This window comes from Oncorhynchus mykiss, chromosome 10 (assembly GCF_013265735.2).
Source record: "Oncorhynchus mykiss isolate Arlee chromosome 10, USDA_OmykA_1.1, whole genome shotgun sequence".
NCBI lineage: Eukaryota > Metazoa > Chordata > Actinopteri > Salmoniformes > Salmonidae > Oncorhynchus > Oncorhynchus mykiss.
The window spans coordinates 27396719-27417122 of record NC_048574.1 but is presented as its reverse complement, the minus strand read 5'-3'; the positions used below and the strand labels follow the sequence as shown (position 1 = coordinate 27417122).

At 43.5% G+C, this 20404-nt stretch overlaps 1 protein-coding gene across 1 annotated transcript in view; it reads right to left on the bottom strand.

Annotated features, from left to right (window-relative positions):
* Nucleotides 1-7472, bottom strand: part of ppm1e (protein phosphatase, Mg2+/Mn2+ dependent, 1E) — an 87087-nt gene extending 79615 nt beyond the window's left edge. Inside the window, exon 1 of the mRNA XM_021617945.2 lies at nt 7190-7472. Within this exon, the coding sequence (XP_021473620.1) occupies nt 7190-7371 (182 nt within the window). The 5' untranslated portion in view covers nt 7372-7472. The remainder of the gene's footprint in view (nt 1-7189) is intronic.
* Between the last annotated feature and the right edge of the window lie 12932 nt (nt 7473-20404).

Here is a 20404-nt window from a genome sequence, read left to right as displayed (position 1 = left end):
TGCATTGCATATATTGCATAAGCTCCTCCTGTGGTTATTTCTCTTTATAATGACATGGTGGAATTGTGAGGACAAATGAGCCTGCTGACATGTATGCCTGCATCCATTTTGTTCCTCTCTCTCCCACTCGCTTGTCAACAGGCCATTAAGGGGTGTAAGGAACACCTGACAAGCTGCTCAGTTCACCCAGCTTCAAAGTGCCTTGTCAAATAAGGAGATGGTGACGGCTTCAAACACAAGCGGACTGGGTTTGCAAAGCCGAGCTGCTTTCATCATTAGCATTGTTATAAGGTTATTAGTCAGCTGCTCTGACACACACACACACACACACAATCTATCTTCTGAGCTCGTGCTGCTAGGTGACATAATCTGGGACATGCTTAACACCCCGGCCATCCTACAATCTAAGCTTGATGCCCTCAATCTCACACAATTTATCAATGAACCTACCAGATATAACCCCTAATCCATAAACACGGGCACCCTCATAGATGTCATCCTAACTAACTCACCCTCCAAATACACTTGTTTTTGTTTTCAACCAAGATCTCAGTGATCACTGCCTCATTGCCTGCATCCGTAATGGGTCTGCGAGCAAACGACCAACCCTCATCACTGTCAAACGCTCCCTAAAACACTTCTGTGAGCAGGCCTTTCTAATCGACCTGGCCGGGGTATCCTGGAATGACATTGACCTCATCCCGACAGCAGAGGATGCTTGGTTATTCTTTAAAAGTGCCTTCCTCACCATCTTAAATAGGCATGCCCCATTCAAAAAAATGTAGAACCAGGAATAGATATAGCCCTTAGTTCACTCCAGACCTGTCTGCCCTTGACCAGCACAAAAACATCCTGAGCGTTCTGCATTAGCATCGAATAGCCCCCGTGATATGCAACTTTTCAGGGAAGTTAGGAACCAATATACACAGGCAGTTAGGAAAGCTAAGGCTAGCTTTTTTAAACATAAATTTGCATCCTGCAGTACAAACTCAAAAGTTTTGGGACACTGTAAAGTCCATGGAGAATAAGAGCACCTCCTCCCAGCTACCCACTGCTCTGAGGCTAGGAAACACTGTTACAACCGACAAATCCACTATAGAAGCATTTCTCTACGGCTGGCCATGCTTTCCACTTGGCTACCCCTACCCCGGTCAACTGCCCGGCACCGTCCACAGCAACCCGCCCAAGCCCCCACCATTTCTTCTTCACCCATACCCAGATAGCTGATGTTCTGAAAGAGCTGCAAAATCTGGACCCCTACAAATCAGCCGGGCTAGACAATCTGGACCCTCTCTTTCTAAAATTATCTGCCGAAATTGTTGCAACCCCTATTACTAGCCTGTTCAACCTCTCATTCGTATCATCTGAGATTCCCAAAGATTGGAAAGCTGCCGCGGTCATCCCCCTCTTCAAAGGGGGAGACACTCTAGATCCAAACTGCTACAGACCAATATCTATCCTACCCTGCATCTCAAAGGTCTTCGAAAGCCAAGTTAACAAAAAGATTACTGACCATTTTGAATCACATCGTACCTTCTCCGCTATGCAATCTGGTTTCCGAGCTGGTCATGGGTGCACCTCAGCCACGCTCAAGGTCTTTAACGATATCATAACTTTTGACTCTGTTAATCACCACATTCTTATTGGCAGACTCAACAGCCTTGGTTTCTCAAATGATTGCCTCGCCTGGTTCACCAACTACTTCTCTGATACAGCTCAGTGTGTCAAATCGGAGGGCCTGTTGTCCTGACCTGTGGCAGTCTCTATGGGGGTGCCACAGGGTTCAATTCTCTGGCCGACTCTCTTCTCTGTATACATCAATGATGTCGCTCTTGCTGCTGGTGATTCTCTGATCCACCTCTACGCAGACGACACCATTCTGTATACTTCTGGCCCTTCTTTGGACACTGTGTTAACTAACCTCCAGACAAGCTTCAATGCCATACAACACTCCTTCCGTGGCCTCCAACTGCTCTTAAACGCAAATAAAACTAAATGCATGCTATTCAACAGATCATTGCCCGCACCTGCTCGCCCATCCAGCATCACTACTTTGGACGGCTCTGACTTAGAATACGTGGATAACTACAAATACCTAGGTGTCTGGCTAGACTGTAAACTCTCCTTCCAGACTCACCTTAAGCATCTCCAATCAAAAATGAAATCTAGAATCGGCTTCCTATTTCGCAACAAAGCCTCCTTCACTCATGCTGCCAAACATACCTTCGTAAAACTGACCATCCTACCGATCCTTGACTTCGGCGATGTCATCTATAAAATAGCCTCCAACACTCTACTCAGCAAACTGGATGTAGTCTATCACAGTGCCATCCGTAAGCTCTCGTTGGCTGGCCCTCGCTTCATACTCGTCGCCAAACCCACTGGCTACAGGTTATCTACAAGTCTCTGCTAGGTAAAGCCCCACCCTATCTCAGCTCGCTGGTTACCATAGCAGCACCCACTTGTAGCACGCGCTCCAGCAGGTATATCTCACTGGTCACCCCCAAAGCCAATTCCTCCTTTGGTCATCTTTCCTTCCAGTTCTCTGCTGCCACTGACTGGAACTAACTGCAAAAATCACTGAAGCTGGAGATTCCCCATCTCCCTCACTATCTTTAAGAACCAGCTGTCAGAGCAGCTCACAGATCACTGCACCTGTTCATAGCCCATCTGTATACAGCCCATCTATCTACCTCATCCCCATACTGTATTTATTTATTTAGCTCCTTTTGCACCACAGTATCTCTACTTGCACATCCATCTTTTGCACATCTACCATTCCAGTGTTTAATTGCCATATTGTAATTACTTCGCCACCATGGCCTATTTATTGCCTTAACTCCCTTATTTGACCTAATTTGCACTCACTGTATATAGACTTTGTTTTCTTTTTTTCTACTGTATTACTGACTGTATGTTTTGTTCATTCCATGTGTAACTCTGTGTTGTTGTATGTGTCGAACTGCTATGCTTTATATTGGCCAGGTCGCAGTTGCAAATGAGAACTTGTTCTCAACTAGCTTACCTGGTAAAATAAAGGTGAAAAAATCAAATTTAAAAACACACACACACACACTTCCCAGGAATTGCACTGCTGTAGCGGGACAGAGGTGGCCACTCGTTAACAATAACTGAGTGAGGTCTGCGTCCTACTTTGCTTCCGACAGAGCTGCTTCCAGCATATTCTGTCAATCACAGAGCAGGTACAAATTAAAATGAAGGTCAATGGTCTTACTTGTGTTTGATGGTTGGATAATGATCAACTGTTATATTTGATGGCTGCATAAGTACATGATCTTTGTGTACAGTGTTTCAGAAATCCAGACAGACAATAAGCACAGACTTCCTGTTCGCAAAGCCAAAGCATTCCTGTCACTTGAATGTTTTTGAATCGTGACAATCATACCCTACTTTTTTGGGTTAAATTCAAAAGTGAGTTCTCATTAAATGTGACATATACGATAGAGAGCGCAGTCCCACTTCGGTGTCGTGATTCCTTTATCCTCCAGAAGTATCATTACGTGTCATCCATGACAGTTTGAGAGGAGGGTTGCGTCTCACCCACACACTGAGCCGGCTGACGCTGGCCCGGGTGTACCATGTCACAATTCCCCCCCACATAAGTGTGAAACCGAACTGATTTCTCTACCTTTCAAATGTGTGCCTATAATCTCTCAGGTAGGGATGGGAATGTGACAAAATTGTATTCACACTGGCGTCATTGCAAACGTACACACACACACAAATCTACATCTGCGTTCATTTCCACCATTTCGAATACGCACATACGCACACTGTGAGCAACTCGCACGCACGCATGCACGCACACACACAGGGAGAGCAGCAAAGGGGATCTCCACCTCTCTCCCAGGCCTATTATTAGATCTTCAACCCAGAGACAAAATAATCACACGTTCAGCTGAAACACAACAGGAGCTGATGCTTGCAGCACAGTGTGTAAGAATGTGTCTCACTTTGTGCCATATTAAGACATTGCTCTCCTTTAAAAATACTATAATTAGAGCTGCAGGAATGACACAGTGGAAAACAAACAATCAAACTATGGTAACTTTAGAGAGAGGGAACCAGGAAACACTGCAAATATCCACAAATGGAAATTGTTTTTGTGTAATAAATGCATAATATGTGAGTTCTCATTAGATAAACGTAGGCTTATCCATGGGGTCAATTACATTTCATATATGTCAATATATACAGTGGGGCAAAAAAGTATTTAGTCAGCCACCAATTGTGCAGGTTCTACCACTTAAAAAGATGAGAGAGACCTGTAATTTTCATCATAGGTACACTTCAACTATGACAGACAAAATGAGAAGGAAAAAAATCCAGAAAAATCACATTGTAGGATTTTTTATGAATTGAATTGCAAATTATGGTGGAAAATAAGTATTTGGTCAATAACAAAGGTTTCTCAATACTTTGTTATATACCCTTTGTTGGCAATGACAGAGGTCAAATGTTTTCTGTAAGTCACACACTGTTGCTGGTATTTTGGCCCATTCCTCCATGCAGATCTCCTCTAGAGCAGTGATGTTTTGGGGCTGTTGCTGGGCAACACAGACTTTCAACTCCCTCCAAAGATTTTCTATGAGGTTGAGATCTGGAGACTGGCTAGGCCACTCCAGGACCTTGAAATGCTTCTTACGAAGCCACTCCTTTGTTGCCCGGGCGGTGTGTTTGGGATCATTGTCATGCTGAAAGACCCAGCCACGTTTCATCTTCAATGCCCTTGCTGATGGAAGGAGGTTTTCACTCAAAATCTCACGATACATGGCACCATTCATTCTTTCCTTTACACGGATCAGTCGTCCTGGTCCCTTTGCAGAAAAACAGCCCCAAAGCATGATGTTTCCACCCCCATGCTTCACAGTAGGTATGGTGTGCTTTGGATGCAACTCAGCATTCTTTGTCCTCCAAACACGACGAGTTGAGTTTTTACCAAAAAGTTATATTTTGGTTTCATCTGACCATATGACATTCTCCCAATCTTCTTCTGGATCATCCGAAAGCTCTCTAGCAAACTTCAGACGGGCATGGACATGTACTGGCTTAAGCAGGGGGACACGTCTGGCACTGCAGGATTTGAGTCCCTGGCGGCGTAGTGTGTTACTGATGGTAGGCTTCGTTACTTTGGTCCCAGCTCTCTGCAGGTCATTCACTAGGTCCCCCCGTGTGGTTCTGGGATTTTTGCTCACCGTTCTTGTGATCATTTTGACCCCACGGGGTCAGATCTTGCGTGGAGCCCCAGATCGAGGGAGATTATCAGTGGTCTTGTATGTCTTCCATTTCCTAATAATTGCTCCCACAGTTGATTTCTTCAAACCAAGCTGCTTACCTATTGCAGATTCAGTCTTCCCAGCCTGGTGCAGGTCTACAATTTTGTTTCTGGTGTCCTTTGACAGCTCTTTGGTCTTGGCCATAGTGGAGTTTGGGTGTCTTTTATACTGATAACAAGTTCAAACAGGTGCCATTAATACAGGTAACGAGTGGAGGACAGAGGAGCCTCTTAAAGAAGAAGTTACAGGTCTGTGAGAGCCAGAAATCTTGCTTGTTTGTAGGTGACCAAATACTTATTTTACACCATAATTTGCAAATAAATTCATTAAAAATCATACAATGTGATTTTCTGGATTTTTTTCCCCTCATTTAGTCTGTCATAGTTGAAGTGTACGTATGATGAAAATTACAGGCCTCTCTAATCTTTTTAAGTGGGAGAACTTGCACAATTGGTGGCTGACTAAATACTTTTTTGCCCCACTGTAAACACCAGGCCTACTGTCTGTTCTGGTAGTATAGGCTCTGGCAGCATCCAGAGCTGTGTGCACATTTGAATAAAACAAACAGTCATAGACAATAAGCTCTTTGTGCAAAACAGATCTAGCAGACTGATACAACAACTCATCTCAACGCTTCAGTCTCTCCCAAACATTCGGAATGGGTGGCATTGGCACAACACGAATAGGTCTTTGAAATGGGGCAATGGGGAGTGAACATCAAAATAATGTTGTATGATATGGAATGGCTTCAGTAAACTACTGACAGAAACCCAACACAGCACTTCCAATTCGACATTGAGTTCAATAGCTCTATGTAAATTAAACACAGATCAAACATAATACATTGAAAGCTCACATTTACAAGGTCAAGTATTCACTATTTCCAAACACTTGGGTGCCTTTTATAGTGGCAATTAAATGGCTCTATTTTAGACTGGGCTATGTTTGCTTCTTGTTGTGTCGTTTATTGGTGGTGTCAAAATTACAAGTATCAAATTGCAATCATCCTCGACATGCTTGAGAAATTCACAATGGTCTTTTCGGTCTCTTCGGTGGTTTGATGTACTATTTATGGGTGCGAGTGTGACGTAATATATCTAAAAATGCTCAAACCTGACCACACACATATAGCTTTGAATTTAATTTACTGTGGAGCCCGCGCCCACGAGCGCAGGTGAGCTAAAGATGGTTGCGAATACACAGAAATTGAGAACAAAAAAAGGCAAATCAGGACATAGTGAACAAAGTGTGTATAGTGTCATCTCCGTACTGTTGTCATGCCTGTACGACTAAATTGAATGAATCGGAAAGTCTGCTATGGTTAATATGAGGAATGCAATAGTTCCTTCCTACGAATGAAATGACGTCGTGCGACGCAAAAAGAGAGGGTGAATTCACATTAACTGTACCTCGAATAACTTGGATGCACGAATGGAAGGAGAGGAACCGACGTACAGCTGAAATATATTTGAAGTTCGTCTTTCCTCTCTTACATATGTCACAACATAAGCCATCCAATGACGTCGGCAGCAACATGGGAGATGACGATGTCAGGACATTGCAAGTGGCTTCACAGGCCACCCGGCAAAACTGACCGGAGAGCAATTCTGTAGCAACCAAATTGCTCACAAAATGTAAAAGCTGCTTATTTTTTTTAGAACACTGTAGGCTATCGGTAGCTTATATTTTATATTAACTGTGTTTCCGTAAAATCAGTCATAGCAGATTATTGTAAAATAGACTTACAGCCAACACAATTATAGTGTACATTCACTTAGGTTGACTCCAAATTCCTGACCTATTCTAGTTGAAACTGGTCATGCCAAAGGCAAACACAAACCGTTCGTTTAAGCTGCATACAAAACCATTTATAAAATCAAATCGGTACTTACTATTTGCACAGGTGCTGAAGACACATATCGAGGCATTCCCCTTCCACTTCGTCCGCCGAGGTGAGGTCCGATAAAGGGCGCATTGGGACAGGGTCGTTCTCCTGAAGTGGTGGCCTCATCTCTCGGAGGAACAGCTCCAAGAACCTTCGGAAGGTTTTCTCCTCTGCTGCAGAGCCGGCCATCACTTCTCATTCCTGGACAGAAGAGACAGCAGTATCCGGGCAAGAAGACTACTTCAAATCGCTGGCTGGACAGCTCCCCACTGGTGCCTGTTGGGAACGCGCGCGCGCGTAAACAAGGCTTTCGCTCTATCACAGAAGAGGGTGGGTGGATGATGATAACGTATAGGAAAGGGGAGGATTTTTTTTTATATAAAAGGGAGGAAGCGTCAGGTTTGGGAACGCGCACGTACAAGAGAGTCACCGCGAAATAAGATCAAAGTGAGGAATTTTTGTATGGAGGTTAATGAGTGTCGAATTTGTTAAACAAACAATTACTAATTTGCTAAGTGAAGCTTATTTGATCGGATAGAAGAAGTGTCGTAATGGTTAGGTTGTTACGAATGCACTAATAAGTGGATGCACGTGGCATTTCGGCAATTTAGGGGAAAAAACGAATTTATATCGGACTTGTGCCTTTTGTTCCCCCCTTTCACACTCGTATATACCCTCTCATTGGCTAGAATTGTCCCACCTGATCTCGCCTCCCGCCTGACTTCCATCTTTGAGGACATGTACAGTGCCTTGCGAAAGTATTCGGCCCCCTTGAACTTTGCGACCTTTTGCCACATTTCAGGCTTCAAACATAAAGATATAAAACTGTATTTTTTTGTGAAGAATCAACAACAAGTGGGACACAATCATGAAGTGGAACGACATCTATTGGATATTTCAAACTTTTTTAACAAATCAAAAACTGAAAAATTGGGCGTGCAAAATTATTCAGCCCCCTTAAGTTAATACTTTGTAGCGCCACCTTTTGCTGCAATTACAGCTGTAAGTCGCTTGGGGTATGTCGCTATCAGTTTTGCACATCGAGAGACTGACATTTTTTCCCATTCCTCCTTGCAAAACAGCTCGAGCTCAGTGAGGTTGGATGGAGAGCATTTGTGAACAGCAGTTTTCAGTTCTTTCCACAGATTCTCGATTGGATTCAGGTCTGGACTTTGACTTGGCCATTCTAACACCTGGATATGTTTATTTTTGAACCATTCCATTGTAGATTTTGCTTTATGTTTTGGATCATTGTCTTGTTGGAAGACAAATCTCCGTCCCAGTCTCAGGTCTTTTGCAGACTCCATCAGGTTTTCTTCCAGAATGGTCCTGTATTTGGCTCCATCCATCTTCCCATCAATTTTAACCATCTTCCCTGTCCCTGCTGAAGAAAAGCAGGCCCAAACCATGATGCTGCCACCACCATGTTTGACAGTGGGGATGGTGTGTTCAGGGTGATGAGCTGTGTTGCTTTTACGCCAAATATAACGTTTGCATTGTTGCCAAAAAGTTCAATTTTGGTTTCATCTGACCAGAGCACCTTCTTCCACATGTTTGGTGTGTCTCCCAGGTGGCTTGTGGCAAACTTTAAACAACACTTTTTATGGATATCTTTAAGAAATGGCTTTCTTCTTGCCACTCTTCCATAAAGGCCAGATTTGTGCAATATACGACTGATTGTTGTCCTATGGACACTGTAGTTCCATTGTAAGAGTGGTCACACAACTTTCTTGTCAATATAATAGATATTCGTTGGATTAAATAAACCACATGCTTTAAAATAAGCTTTAAAGGTGGGCAAATTGCCTTCACTGTGCAGTAACTAACAACAAATATCATTAGCATACAGTGCAGTTGGAAAGTATTCAGTCCCCTTGACCTTTTCCACATTTTGTTATGTTACAGCCTTATTCTAAAATGGATTACATTGTTCTCCCCCTAAATCTACACACAATACCCCATAATGACAAAGAAAAAACAGTTTAGAATATTTTTCAAATGTATTACAAATAAAAAACAGAAATATCACATTTACATTTATTTATTCAGACCGTACTTTGTTGAAGCACCTTTGGCAGCAATTACAGCCTCGAGTCTTGGCACACCTGTATTTGTGGAGTTTTTCCATTCTTCTCTGCAGGTCCTCTTAAGCTCTGTCAGGTTGGATAAGAAACGTCCCTGCACAAATATTTTCAGGTCTCTCCAGAGATGTTAGATCGGGTTCAAGTCTGGGCGGGACACTCAGACTTGTCCCGAAGCCACTCCTGTGTTGTCTTGGCTGTGTGCTTAGGGTCATTGTCCTGTTGAAAAGGTGAATCACTCCAGTCTAAGGTCTTAAGCAGGTTTACGTCAAGGATCTCTACTTTGCTCCGTTCACCTTTCCCTCGATCCTGACTAGTCTCCCAGTCCCTGCCGCTGAAAAACATACCCACAGCATGATACTGCCAACACCATTCTTCACCATAGGGATGGTGCCAGGTTTCCTCCAGAAGTGACGCTTGGCATTCAAGCCAAAGAGTTCAATCTTGGTTTCATCAGACTAGAGAATCTTGTTACTCATGGTCTGAGAGTCCTTTAGGTGCAAGAGGGCTGTCATGTGCCTTTTACTTTGGGCTCCTTAGTGGCACAGCGGTCTAAGGCACTGCATATCAGTGCTAGAGGCGTCACTACAGACCCTGGTTTGATCCAGGGCTGTATCACAACCGGCCGTGATTGGGAGTTGTTAGGTGGTCCTTTGACACAGACCCAGGAACCTTGGTATGAAACTCTTTAGTAATAAAATGCAATTGCAGACAGAGATTCACATACAGAGTACCTCAGTAGTCTATAGTAAATATATGTGTCGCTAAACAGGAGACCACACTCTTTATACAACCTACTGTCAATCATATCTTAACATTTTTGCATTGGATTAGATACAATGTATCGAAGATGAGAAAAACATGTCTAGACTGTGGTTTCTCACTCTACTATCTCAGCCTTGAGCATGCGTGACTATCAGCAGGAGAAGACAATTCTCAGCCTGAGAACTAAAGCAGTACATCTCCATTTGCCCAGTACTTTTCCATCATTGCGCATTGCAAGCCTACAAAGGTTATCACATATATATACAGTAATCATGGCATTGGTGTAGCCCTACACCCGACCCCCAGGGTAACCCCCAACATTCCCCCCTTTGAGAGTGCCTAGTCTCATATAACCATGTACAGAAATCGACATTAGACATCTGAAACTTTTAACCATTCACAACCATCATATCATCTGGGTCAGTTGTGCAAGCAAGGGGGTCATAGTTGGGGTCAACACCAGTGGCATCCTAGTATTCATCATAGGAGGCAGGTAAAGCCAATACCATTAAACCAGGCACTGTCTTTTTCACTGCCAAGACCACAAAAAATCCAAACACAGCAAAAGCCTATCAACACAGGAACTACAAATGATAAGATACCGATTAAAGTCTGGCCCATAACATTTCCAAATTTCCCAGCGAACCACAAAATTGACAGTCCCTTTTGGGGACTCTTTTCTATCAAAGTCTCGAACAAACTTTACCCACTTGTTGACAGGGCCGGCTTCACCCACACAAACAAGTAGTGTGGATAGAGCCAACACAGTCAACCACCAACGACCACATGTTGTCGTCTTCCCTCTCTTATACCCCCCTAAGGGTTTATTTATTTACAACATAACCTTGCTGCTCATGTAAAACATTTGGTTCTTCAGGGCTTTGGTCTTGCCGTTCATCTTTTTCAAGTCTTTGGTCTCGACTCACATCTGTTTCTGCCTCTTGTTTCAGTGTCTGGCTCCATCATCTCCTGTGGGCTGAACACCTTGTGGCAGTGGGACAGGTGGTGCCAGCCGGACCTTTCCTCAACTTTGACCACCAATCATGTTGCCATGGTTACCTTGAATGGCCCCATCCATCTTGGCTGGTTCCATTTTCTCTTGTGGACCCGGATTTTGACCCAGTCTCCAACCTCCACAGGCAGGTAGTCGGGGTCCTCACCTGGTACCTCCTCCTGAGCTTTCCTAGAGTGAGAGTGGAGAGATCTGACAATCGTAGTTAAATCTTTCATGTATCCAAGTGTTCTACTTCAGTTAGAGTGAGGTCTATTTGTCTGTCAGTCATGGGTCTGTGTGCCGGAACATTCATGTGTCTTCCTGTCAACATTTCATGGGGTGTATACCCCAGGCCTTTATTAACACTACTGAGCATTTTCATTAACACCAGTGGTAAACAATCAACCCAAGATTTCTTGGTTGAGTGGCATACCTTAGCTAACCCTTGTTTAATGGATTGGTTAGCTCTCTCGGTAACCCCATTACTCTAGGGGTGGTAGATGGACTCCCATCATTATGGCTACCTGCTTCACTACATCACCAGTGAAGTGGGTACCATTGTCTGCAGATAAAACCTCAGGAACACCAAATCTAGGTCTTATCTCCCTCACTAGTAGCTTTGCTACTGTTTTAGCATCACAGTGTGTGGTGGGAAATGCCTCCACCCACCTGGTGAACCTGTCAATAAGGACTAAACAGTACCTTTTCCTTTCTTTTTGCAAGATCTATAAAATCCATGGCAAGATGGACAAAGAGTCCTCTTGGCGTAGGGAAATTACCTGGTTTCAGAGGTGTTCCTTTGGCAATGTTATTTTGCATGCACGTAGCACATCGAAACAGAAACTGTTTCACGTGCTGAGTCAAATTTGGATGAAACCAATCCAAAGAAATTGCCTCTATCGTATCCCCCCTTGACAAATGTGCCATACTAGGTTAGGTACCAGGTTAGAGCCAGCAGCATACCGCTGGCTTGCTTCTGAAGCTAAGCAGGGTTGGTCCTGGTCAGTCCCTGGATGGGAGACCAGTAGCTGCTGGAAGTGGTGTTAGAGGGCCAGTAGGAGGCACTCTTTCCTCTGGTCTAAAAAATATCCCAATGCCCCAGGGCAGTGATTGGGGACACTGCCCTGTGTAGGGTGCTGTCTTTCGGATGGGACGTTAAATGGGTGTCCTGACTCTCTGAGGTCATTAAAGATCCCATGGCACTTATCGTAAGAGTAGGGTTGTTAACCCTGGTTTCCTGGCTAAATTCCCAAATCTGACCCTGAAACCATCACGGTCACCTAATAATCCCCAGTTTACAATTGGCTCATTTCTCCCCTGTAATTATTTCCCAGGTTGTTACTGTAAATGAGAACGTGTTCTGAGTCAATTTACCTGGTAAAATAACATATATGTTTTTTTAAATACCATGGCCCACTTGCCAGACAGAATATGTCTCCGAATTTTAGAAACGGGGTCAAGTTTACAACCCTACTGTTGCCATACCAAATGAGAACCAACATCCAAAGCCTGTTTAGATGCCAAATCAGTGTATTTCCAAACAGTAGCAGAGAACAACATGGAGTGGCCATGACACTTTGAGGCAGCCAATTTAGCAGCATCATCTGACATGGTGTTACCCATACTCACAAAATAGTATGTGTGAGCAGCAACCTTCACAATAGCCAAAGCAGAGAGCAGTATCATAGCCTCCAAGAGATCTAAAACCATAGTTCTATTACGGATAGGACTTCCACAAGCATTGTGAAAACCCCTACTCCTCCTGACACCACACCAGGTGAGACAAACCCCTACTCCTCCAGATACCACACCAGGAGAGACAGAACCCCTATTGCATAAGCAAAATCAGAGAAAATTGTAACCCTTTTCCCTTCTCCCATTTTACAGGCAGTGGTTAGTGCCAAAAGTTCAGCCTGTTGAGCTGAGAAAGTATCTGGTAATGGTTGTTGTGTGTGAGTGGTTCTATCAATTGTCTCAATACCAAACCCTGCATGTTTCATCCCTGTAGTTTGATCTATATATGCAAAACTGTCATCAACAGTCAGGGCAGTGTCAGAGGTCAGGCTGGTGCACCTAAGCAAGAACAGTGGGCTCCAGTGTCAATTAAGAATGGGATAGTTCTTCCATGTACCCGAAGTTTGATTATTGGGTCCTTTTCCCCTCCCCCATCTTCAAATATGTACTGGGGACACTGGAGGAAAGGGTCTGGGACGCTTCATTGCTGATCGTCAGGAAAATAAGAACTGTTGGTGTTCTGATTTCCTTGTGGCCAGTCACCACCTCTTCCCCCTCTCTGTGGTTAATTTCCTCCGCGTCCTCCTTGGTGGCCAGGACCAGGCTTGTGCCTGCTGTGGAGGTCCTCCATAGGTTTGGGGTTGCTGCTGATATCCACATTGTTGTTGGTATCCTCCTGTTTCCTCCTCTGAAATTTTGTCTCCCTCCAGGTGTTGTAGCCCATCCTTGATATTGAGGATTTTGTGGACATTGGTTCCTCGTGTGTCCAAATTGTCCACACCCCCAGCATTGTATAGGTGGCATTTTGGGTGATGGTGGGCCCCATGGTTGTGGGTTCCCATAGGTCTGAGAGGGAAATTGTACAGAAGGCACTATGGGCTGTGGTTGCGGTGCATGTCCACTTGGGGGCGATGTAGGAGCAGGAGTGTTCATCACCATGTCATGCTCACCTTTTTAGTTTGTCATATTGCCTCCTGTTTTCCTCAGAATCGTCATCATGGTGTTCCCTCAGTTGTTCTCGGGGGTTCGCAGACTTTTCGCCTTAAGTCTTTCCATTGTTCTTTGAAAACATAGTATTCTTTTACTTGTTCCAAACTTTGTTCTTCCATCATGTCTGGCAGTTCTCACGGGTTTGTATGGGATCTTTTTCATACTGCCTGTTTCCCAGTCCTTCTCCGGATCCCAGAGTCCACTACTGCCCTTATATGAACTGCTGGCCATATGCGGAATCTTCCTGTCTTTGTCTGGGTTTCCTAGAGGGGTTGAAGAGGACCCGGGGGACCCTAATTCCGCCAATTACAGAAATTGTTTCTATCACGTTCTATTCTTTTTTTTCTCCGTTTGTAGACTCTCACCCTCTTCTCCTTCATCTTCTTTCATTAGTTCCCCCTTAATAATTACCGGTGTACCAGTAGCTATCACTTCCACACCTCATTCTTTATCTTCATAAGGTGTGGGAGCTATAGGGTGAAGGGAACATGGAACAGGAACATTTGATAAGACTAAGTGTGATGTGATAAGTGACAGGTTACCATACTGTCAGCCACTATATTGGGACTAATCCTGGGTCTAATCCTGGGTCTCTTTTTCCCTTGTTCCGTTACCCTTTGATTCAACTGTTTCAACTGACTTTGAGCATAAAATGTCTGTCCTTCAGTCCGAGTTAGTCCCAATATAGTGTCTGACAGTATGGTAACCTTCTAATTACTCTTCTTCTTACTGGCTCGCCTTCCCATGACTATGTCACTTATCACATCACACTTATCAAATGTTCCTGTGACCAGATATCTGTACTTTTCTTCTTTGTTTGTCCATTTACACAACACCCAGTCCAGGTTGGTTTTCAACTAGGGATATTTGTCCTGTAAATATTGTTTGGGACTAATATGTTTCATTGGTGTGGGACACACTGTCTCTGCACTGCCTTTGGTTGAATCTGTCATTGAGCCCCGTGATTTTGTTTTAATCAGGTTCTATGTAATGTGGACTGAGTGACTTATCTGTATGGTACTGTAGAAAAACCCAGTTCTTTCCCCGTATTCGGGTAGTAGAACCTAACATAGAATGATATACCCAACGCAGTTCTATTTTCTCTAAGGGGTTCTTCTTTAGTTTCACTACATTCATTCACTAACCACGCTATTGTAAATGGTTCCACATGTGTGGTAAATAACCACAATTGGTTTCAATTGTATTTTAACTTCAGTATGGGGGTCTCCCTGTCTCCTCTCTTGTGGATGTAATGGAAGAGTAAACTCACAACATGTCTTTCCCAATACTCAATTAACAAATGTCTCTCTTTCTTGTACTAGTCTTAAATACTTGTTGTCTATACCAGTCTAGATTTATTTCAGTACATAGAAATGCTTGATAAAGACTAGCATATATATCCATTCACTGTTATCAAATGCACTCAACTCATACAATTGTCCCACACCAAATCTATAATCCCACCAATTATACATATATCAAAACAAAACCAATGCCTTCCCTCAGGTAAGAACACCACACATACAGTTGAAGTCAGAAGTTGACAGTGCCTTTAAACAGCTTGGAAAATTCCAGGAAATGATGTCATTGCTTTAGAAGCTTCTGATCTGATAATTGACATCATTTGAGTCAATTGGAGGTGTACCTGTGGATGTATTTGCTTGACATCATGGGAAAATCAAAAGACATCAGTCAAGCCCACAGAAAAAAAATTGTAGACCTCCACAAGTCTGGTTCACCCTTGGGAGCAATTTCCAAACGCCTGAAGGTACCACGTTCATCTGTACAAACAATAGTATGCAAGTATAAACACCATGGGACCATGCAGCCGTCATACCGCTCAGGAAGGAGACGTCTTCTGTCTCCTAGAGATGAACATACTTTGGTGCGAAAAGTCAGTGCGGAAGTTGTAGCGATGAGACAAAATAGTAGCTACTACAACAATTGGATACCACGAAATTGGGGAGAAAAAGGGGTAAAAAAATTTTTTAAATTAAAAATAAACTGTAAAGGACCTTGTGAAGATGCTGGAGGAAACAGGTACAAAAGTATCTATATCCACAGTGAAACGAGTCCTATATGGACATAACCTGAAAGGCCGCTCAGCAAGAAGCCACTGCTCCAAAACCGCCATAAAACAGCCAGACTACGGTTTGCAACTGACCATGGAGAGAAAGATCATACTTTTTGGAGAAATGTCCTCTGGTCTGAATGAAACAAAAATAGAACTGTTTGCCCATAATGACCAAAAACACCAAAAGAAAGGTGCCCAGGGTCCCAGCTCATCTGCATGAGGCATGAGGACTGCAGATGTGGCCAGGGCAATAAATTGCAATGTCCGTACTGTGAGATGCTTATGACAGCACTACAGGGAGACAGGACGGACAGCTGATCATTCTCACAATGGCAGACCACATGTAACAACACCTGCACAGGATCGGTACATCCGAACATCACACCTTCGGGACAGGTACAGAATGGCAACAACAACTGCCCGGAACACACAATCCCCCCATTAGTGCTCAGACTGTCCGCAATAGGCTGAGAGAGGCTGGACTGAGGGCTTGTAGGCCTGTTGTAAGGCAGGTCCTCACCAGCAACAACGTCACCTATAGGCACAAACCCACCGTCGCTGGACCAGACAGGACTTGCAAAAAGTGCTCTTCACTAACGAGTCGCGGTTTTGTCTCACCAGGGGTGATGGCCGGATTCGCGTTTATCGTTGAAGGAATGAGCGTTACACCGAGGCCTGTACTCTGGAGCGGGATCGATTTGGAGGTGAAGGGTCCGTCATGGTGTGTCACAGCATCATCGGACTGAGCTTGTTGTCATTGTAGGCAATCTCAACACTGTGCGTTACAGGGAAGACATCCTCCTCCCTCATATGGTACTCTTCCTGCAGGCTCATCCTTACATGACCCTTCAGCATGACAATGCCACCAGCCATACTGCTCGTTCTGTGCGTGATTTCCTGCAAGACAGGAATGTCAGTGTTCTGCCATGGCCAGCGAAGAGCCCGGATCTCAATCCCATTGAGCACGTCTGGGACCTGTTGGATCGGAGGGTTAGGGCTAGGGCCATTCCCCCTCCCGGTCGCGACAGAGGCTGGGTTCGAACCCAGAGTCTCTGGTGGTACAGCTAGCACTGCGCTGCCCGGGCGCAGTGGTCTAGAATCAAGGTTTGGTTATTTTTCGTTAGCATTGATCTCCGCTTATTGATCTCCGCTTATTCATGTTATTTTTTTTTTGTCTCGTGTCTTTTACTCCTTCTGTGCAACTTTACATTTACATATAAATAACAATGGGAGGCGTCTGAAATGCAGGTAAGCAGGTGACAAGCTTAGGTCCAAAATAAGCCCATAAAAATGCATTGAAATGCATTTTCGCCTCTTCCTCTCTGCTCTCTCACACACACATAACAAAGATGGGAGATCACTTCTTTGTGACAAGCGGTTTCAACTCGCTATTTGCATTTGAGGTTTGATCCAACAGAATTGGTCACATGGACACAAACACATTGTTACAGTAAAATAATGTCTCAGAGGAGAAGTTACGTTTTTATGTCTTAACTACTAAAATTGCGCTCAGAACAGACACACCTAAAAACTGGAGTATCAATGTACATTGGTTCTGGAAAATGAATGCTCAGTTTGTCCCGCTTGCATTGCAGTTCAGTTATAGCAGCATTTCAGCCAAAGACTGTTATACTAGCTGTCTAGTCTGGTTAAAAATGAGAAATATGCATTTGTACATGGAATTAGCAACTCGTTCTCATTCAGAGAAATAATGTAGGCCACTTGATTTCAACATCTGAACAAAGTGGACAGGCTAGCATGCTGTTTAACAGTTGAGATGGATAGAAGGGTGTGTTCATAACAATTCAACTGTTCTACCTTGTTAGCTAGCAAATAAATAGAAGTTGGCTAAACTTGAAATATAAAGATTAACTGGCTACTTTTTAATTTTCTATAATGCTTGCTACAATAAGTTAGTCATTATTAGTTAATGTGCATTATGCATGTTGAAACAAAAAGTCATTTTCATAGACTTTTCAAAAAAGGCTGTGATTTTAAATAATTAGTGGGTCTTATGGTTGTGGAAGGCTTATTTTTAGTTTAGGTATAATTTCACAATCCCTGAAATAATTCAAATCATTGCTGACTGTTTGAAATGCAGTATATATTTACCAAGGTGTACAGTAAAACTTAGAGAAAACATTTTAAAAAATCATCCATGAAGTAAAATAGCACACACTACCGCTCAAAAGTTTTAGAACACCTACTCATTCAAGGGTTTCTTTATTTTTTACTATTTTCTACATTGCAGAATAATAGTAAAGACATCAACACTATGATAAAATATATGGAATCATGTAGTATTCACAGTGTTAAACAAATACAAATATATATGATTTTTGAGATTTTTCCAAATAGCCACCCTTTGCCTTGATGACAGCTTTGCACACACTTGGCATTCTTTCAGCCAGCTTCACCTGGAATGCTTTTCCAACAGTCTTGAAGGAGTTCCCACATATGCTATTACTTCACTCTGCGGTCCGACTCATCCCAAACCATCTCAACTGTGTTGAGGTCGGGGGATTGTGGAGGCCAGGTCATCTGATGCAGCACTACATCACTCTCCTTCTTGGTCAAATAGTCCTTACACAGCATGGAGGTGTGTTGGGTCATTGTCCTGTTGAAAACAAATGATAGTCCCACTAAGCCCAAACCAGATGGGATGGCATATCGCTGCAGAATGCTGTGGTAGCCATGCTGGTTGTGTGCCTTGAATTATAAATAACATCAGTGTCACCAGCAAAGCATCCCCACACCATCACACCTCCTCATCCATGCTTTACGGTGGGAAATACACATGCAGAGATCATCCGTTCACCCACACCGCACAAAGACACGGCGGTTGGACTCCAGACCAAAGGACACATTTCCACCGGTCTAATATCCATTGCTCGTGTTTCTTGGCCCAAGCAAGCCTCTTCTTCTTATTGGTGTCCTTTAGTAGTACTTTCTTTGCAGCAATTCAATGTTCGATGATGTTGAGATGTGTCTGTTACTTGAACTCTGTGAATAATTGATTTGGGCTGCAATTTCTGAGGCTGGTAACTCTAGTGAACTTATCCTCTGCAGCAGAGGTAACTCTGGGTCTTTCATTCCTTTGGCGGTCCTCATGAGAGACGGAAATGTTCCGTATTGGGCTTGATGGAAATATTCCATATTGACTGACCTTCGTGTGTCAGACAGTCGTCTCTCTTTGTTTATTTGAGCTGTTATTGCCATAATATGGACTTGGTATTTTACCAAATAGGGCTATCTTTTGTGTAGCACCCCTACCACAAAACAACTGATTGGCTCAAACACTGTACAATGTAGAAAATAGTAAAAAATAAATAAAAACTCTTGAATGAGTAGGTGTTCTAAAAACACACACGTATAAAATATATGCCAGATGATGAAGCATTATTCATCACTCCAGAGAACACGTTTCCACTGCTCCAGAGTCCAATGGCGGTGAGCTTTACACCACTCCAGCCGACACTTGGCATTGCGCATGGTGATCTTAGTAATGTGTGTGGCTCCTCGGCCATGGAAACCCATTTCAATGAAGCGCCCGACGAACAGTTTTTGTGCTGACGTTGCTTCCAGAGGCAGTTTGGAACTCTGTAGTGAGTGTTGCAACCAAGGACAGACGATCTTTACGCACCACACGCTTCAATCGGCAGTCCCGTTGTGTGGCCTACCACGTCGCAGCTGTGCCATCCCCTGCACGTTTCCACTGCACAATAACAGTACTTACAGTTGACCGGGGTAACTCTAGCATGGCAGAAAGTTAATGAGTTCGTCTATGGCGATTGCATGGCTGTGTGCCTGATTTTATATCCGTCAACAACGGGTGTGACTGAAAAAGCACAATCCACTGATGTCCACATACTTTTGCATATGTAGTGTATTATGATGACATTGTAATGTTTTTTTTCGTCTGTTCATACACACAAACATAATTTGAGGCAAGCCAAAATTCAGAAGCCAAAGTCAACGCCCCTTCGCCATTGATTGGTCAACAGTAGGGATTATTCAATGAAGTGCTTATTGTCATTCAACAAGTGACTCGTTTTCATGCACATTTTTTCACTTGAGAAATACTGCAACAAACATCCTCGTAAGATGTAAAATTGCACGACTAAGATCTTAATTCTGACTATTTGAGGAAGTGTATACTGGCCATGGCGTTTCAATACGGACAAACAGCACCATTGTCACGTTCTCATTTTTCAAGCGAAGATCTTTTCATGCTGTCTGCGAGTACACTTGTTCGGTTCACCTAGCCAAGTTCACCTAGGCGCCAGCCGAACTTTAACATATGGCTAGGAAGCCTTTACTCAATGAGAGGGGGCAGCATTGAGCTAGCCTGCAACGGCACTTCCTGGAGCAGCTCAAACTGAGCATGTTATGCCTCCATGCAATGCCATCTTAACCGACTTCTTTTGTCTTCAATGCGCTTTTGTGTCTTCACATAGGAATGAATGGTGTCACGTGATTAATGGCTTTGTCCATTCCTACAATATATACAATCATTGGTAGAATTTATGCCAAGGCGTGTTGAAGATGTTCTGGCAGCTTGTGGCACCCTATTAAGACACTACG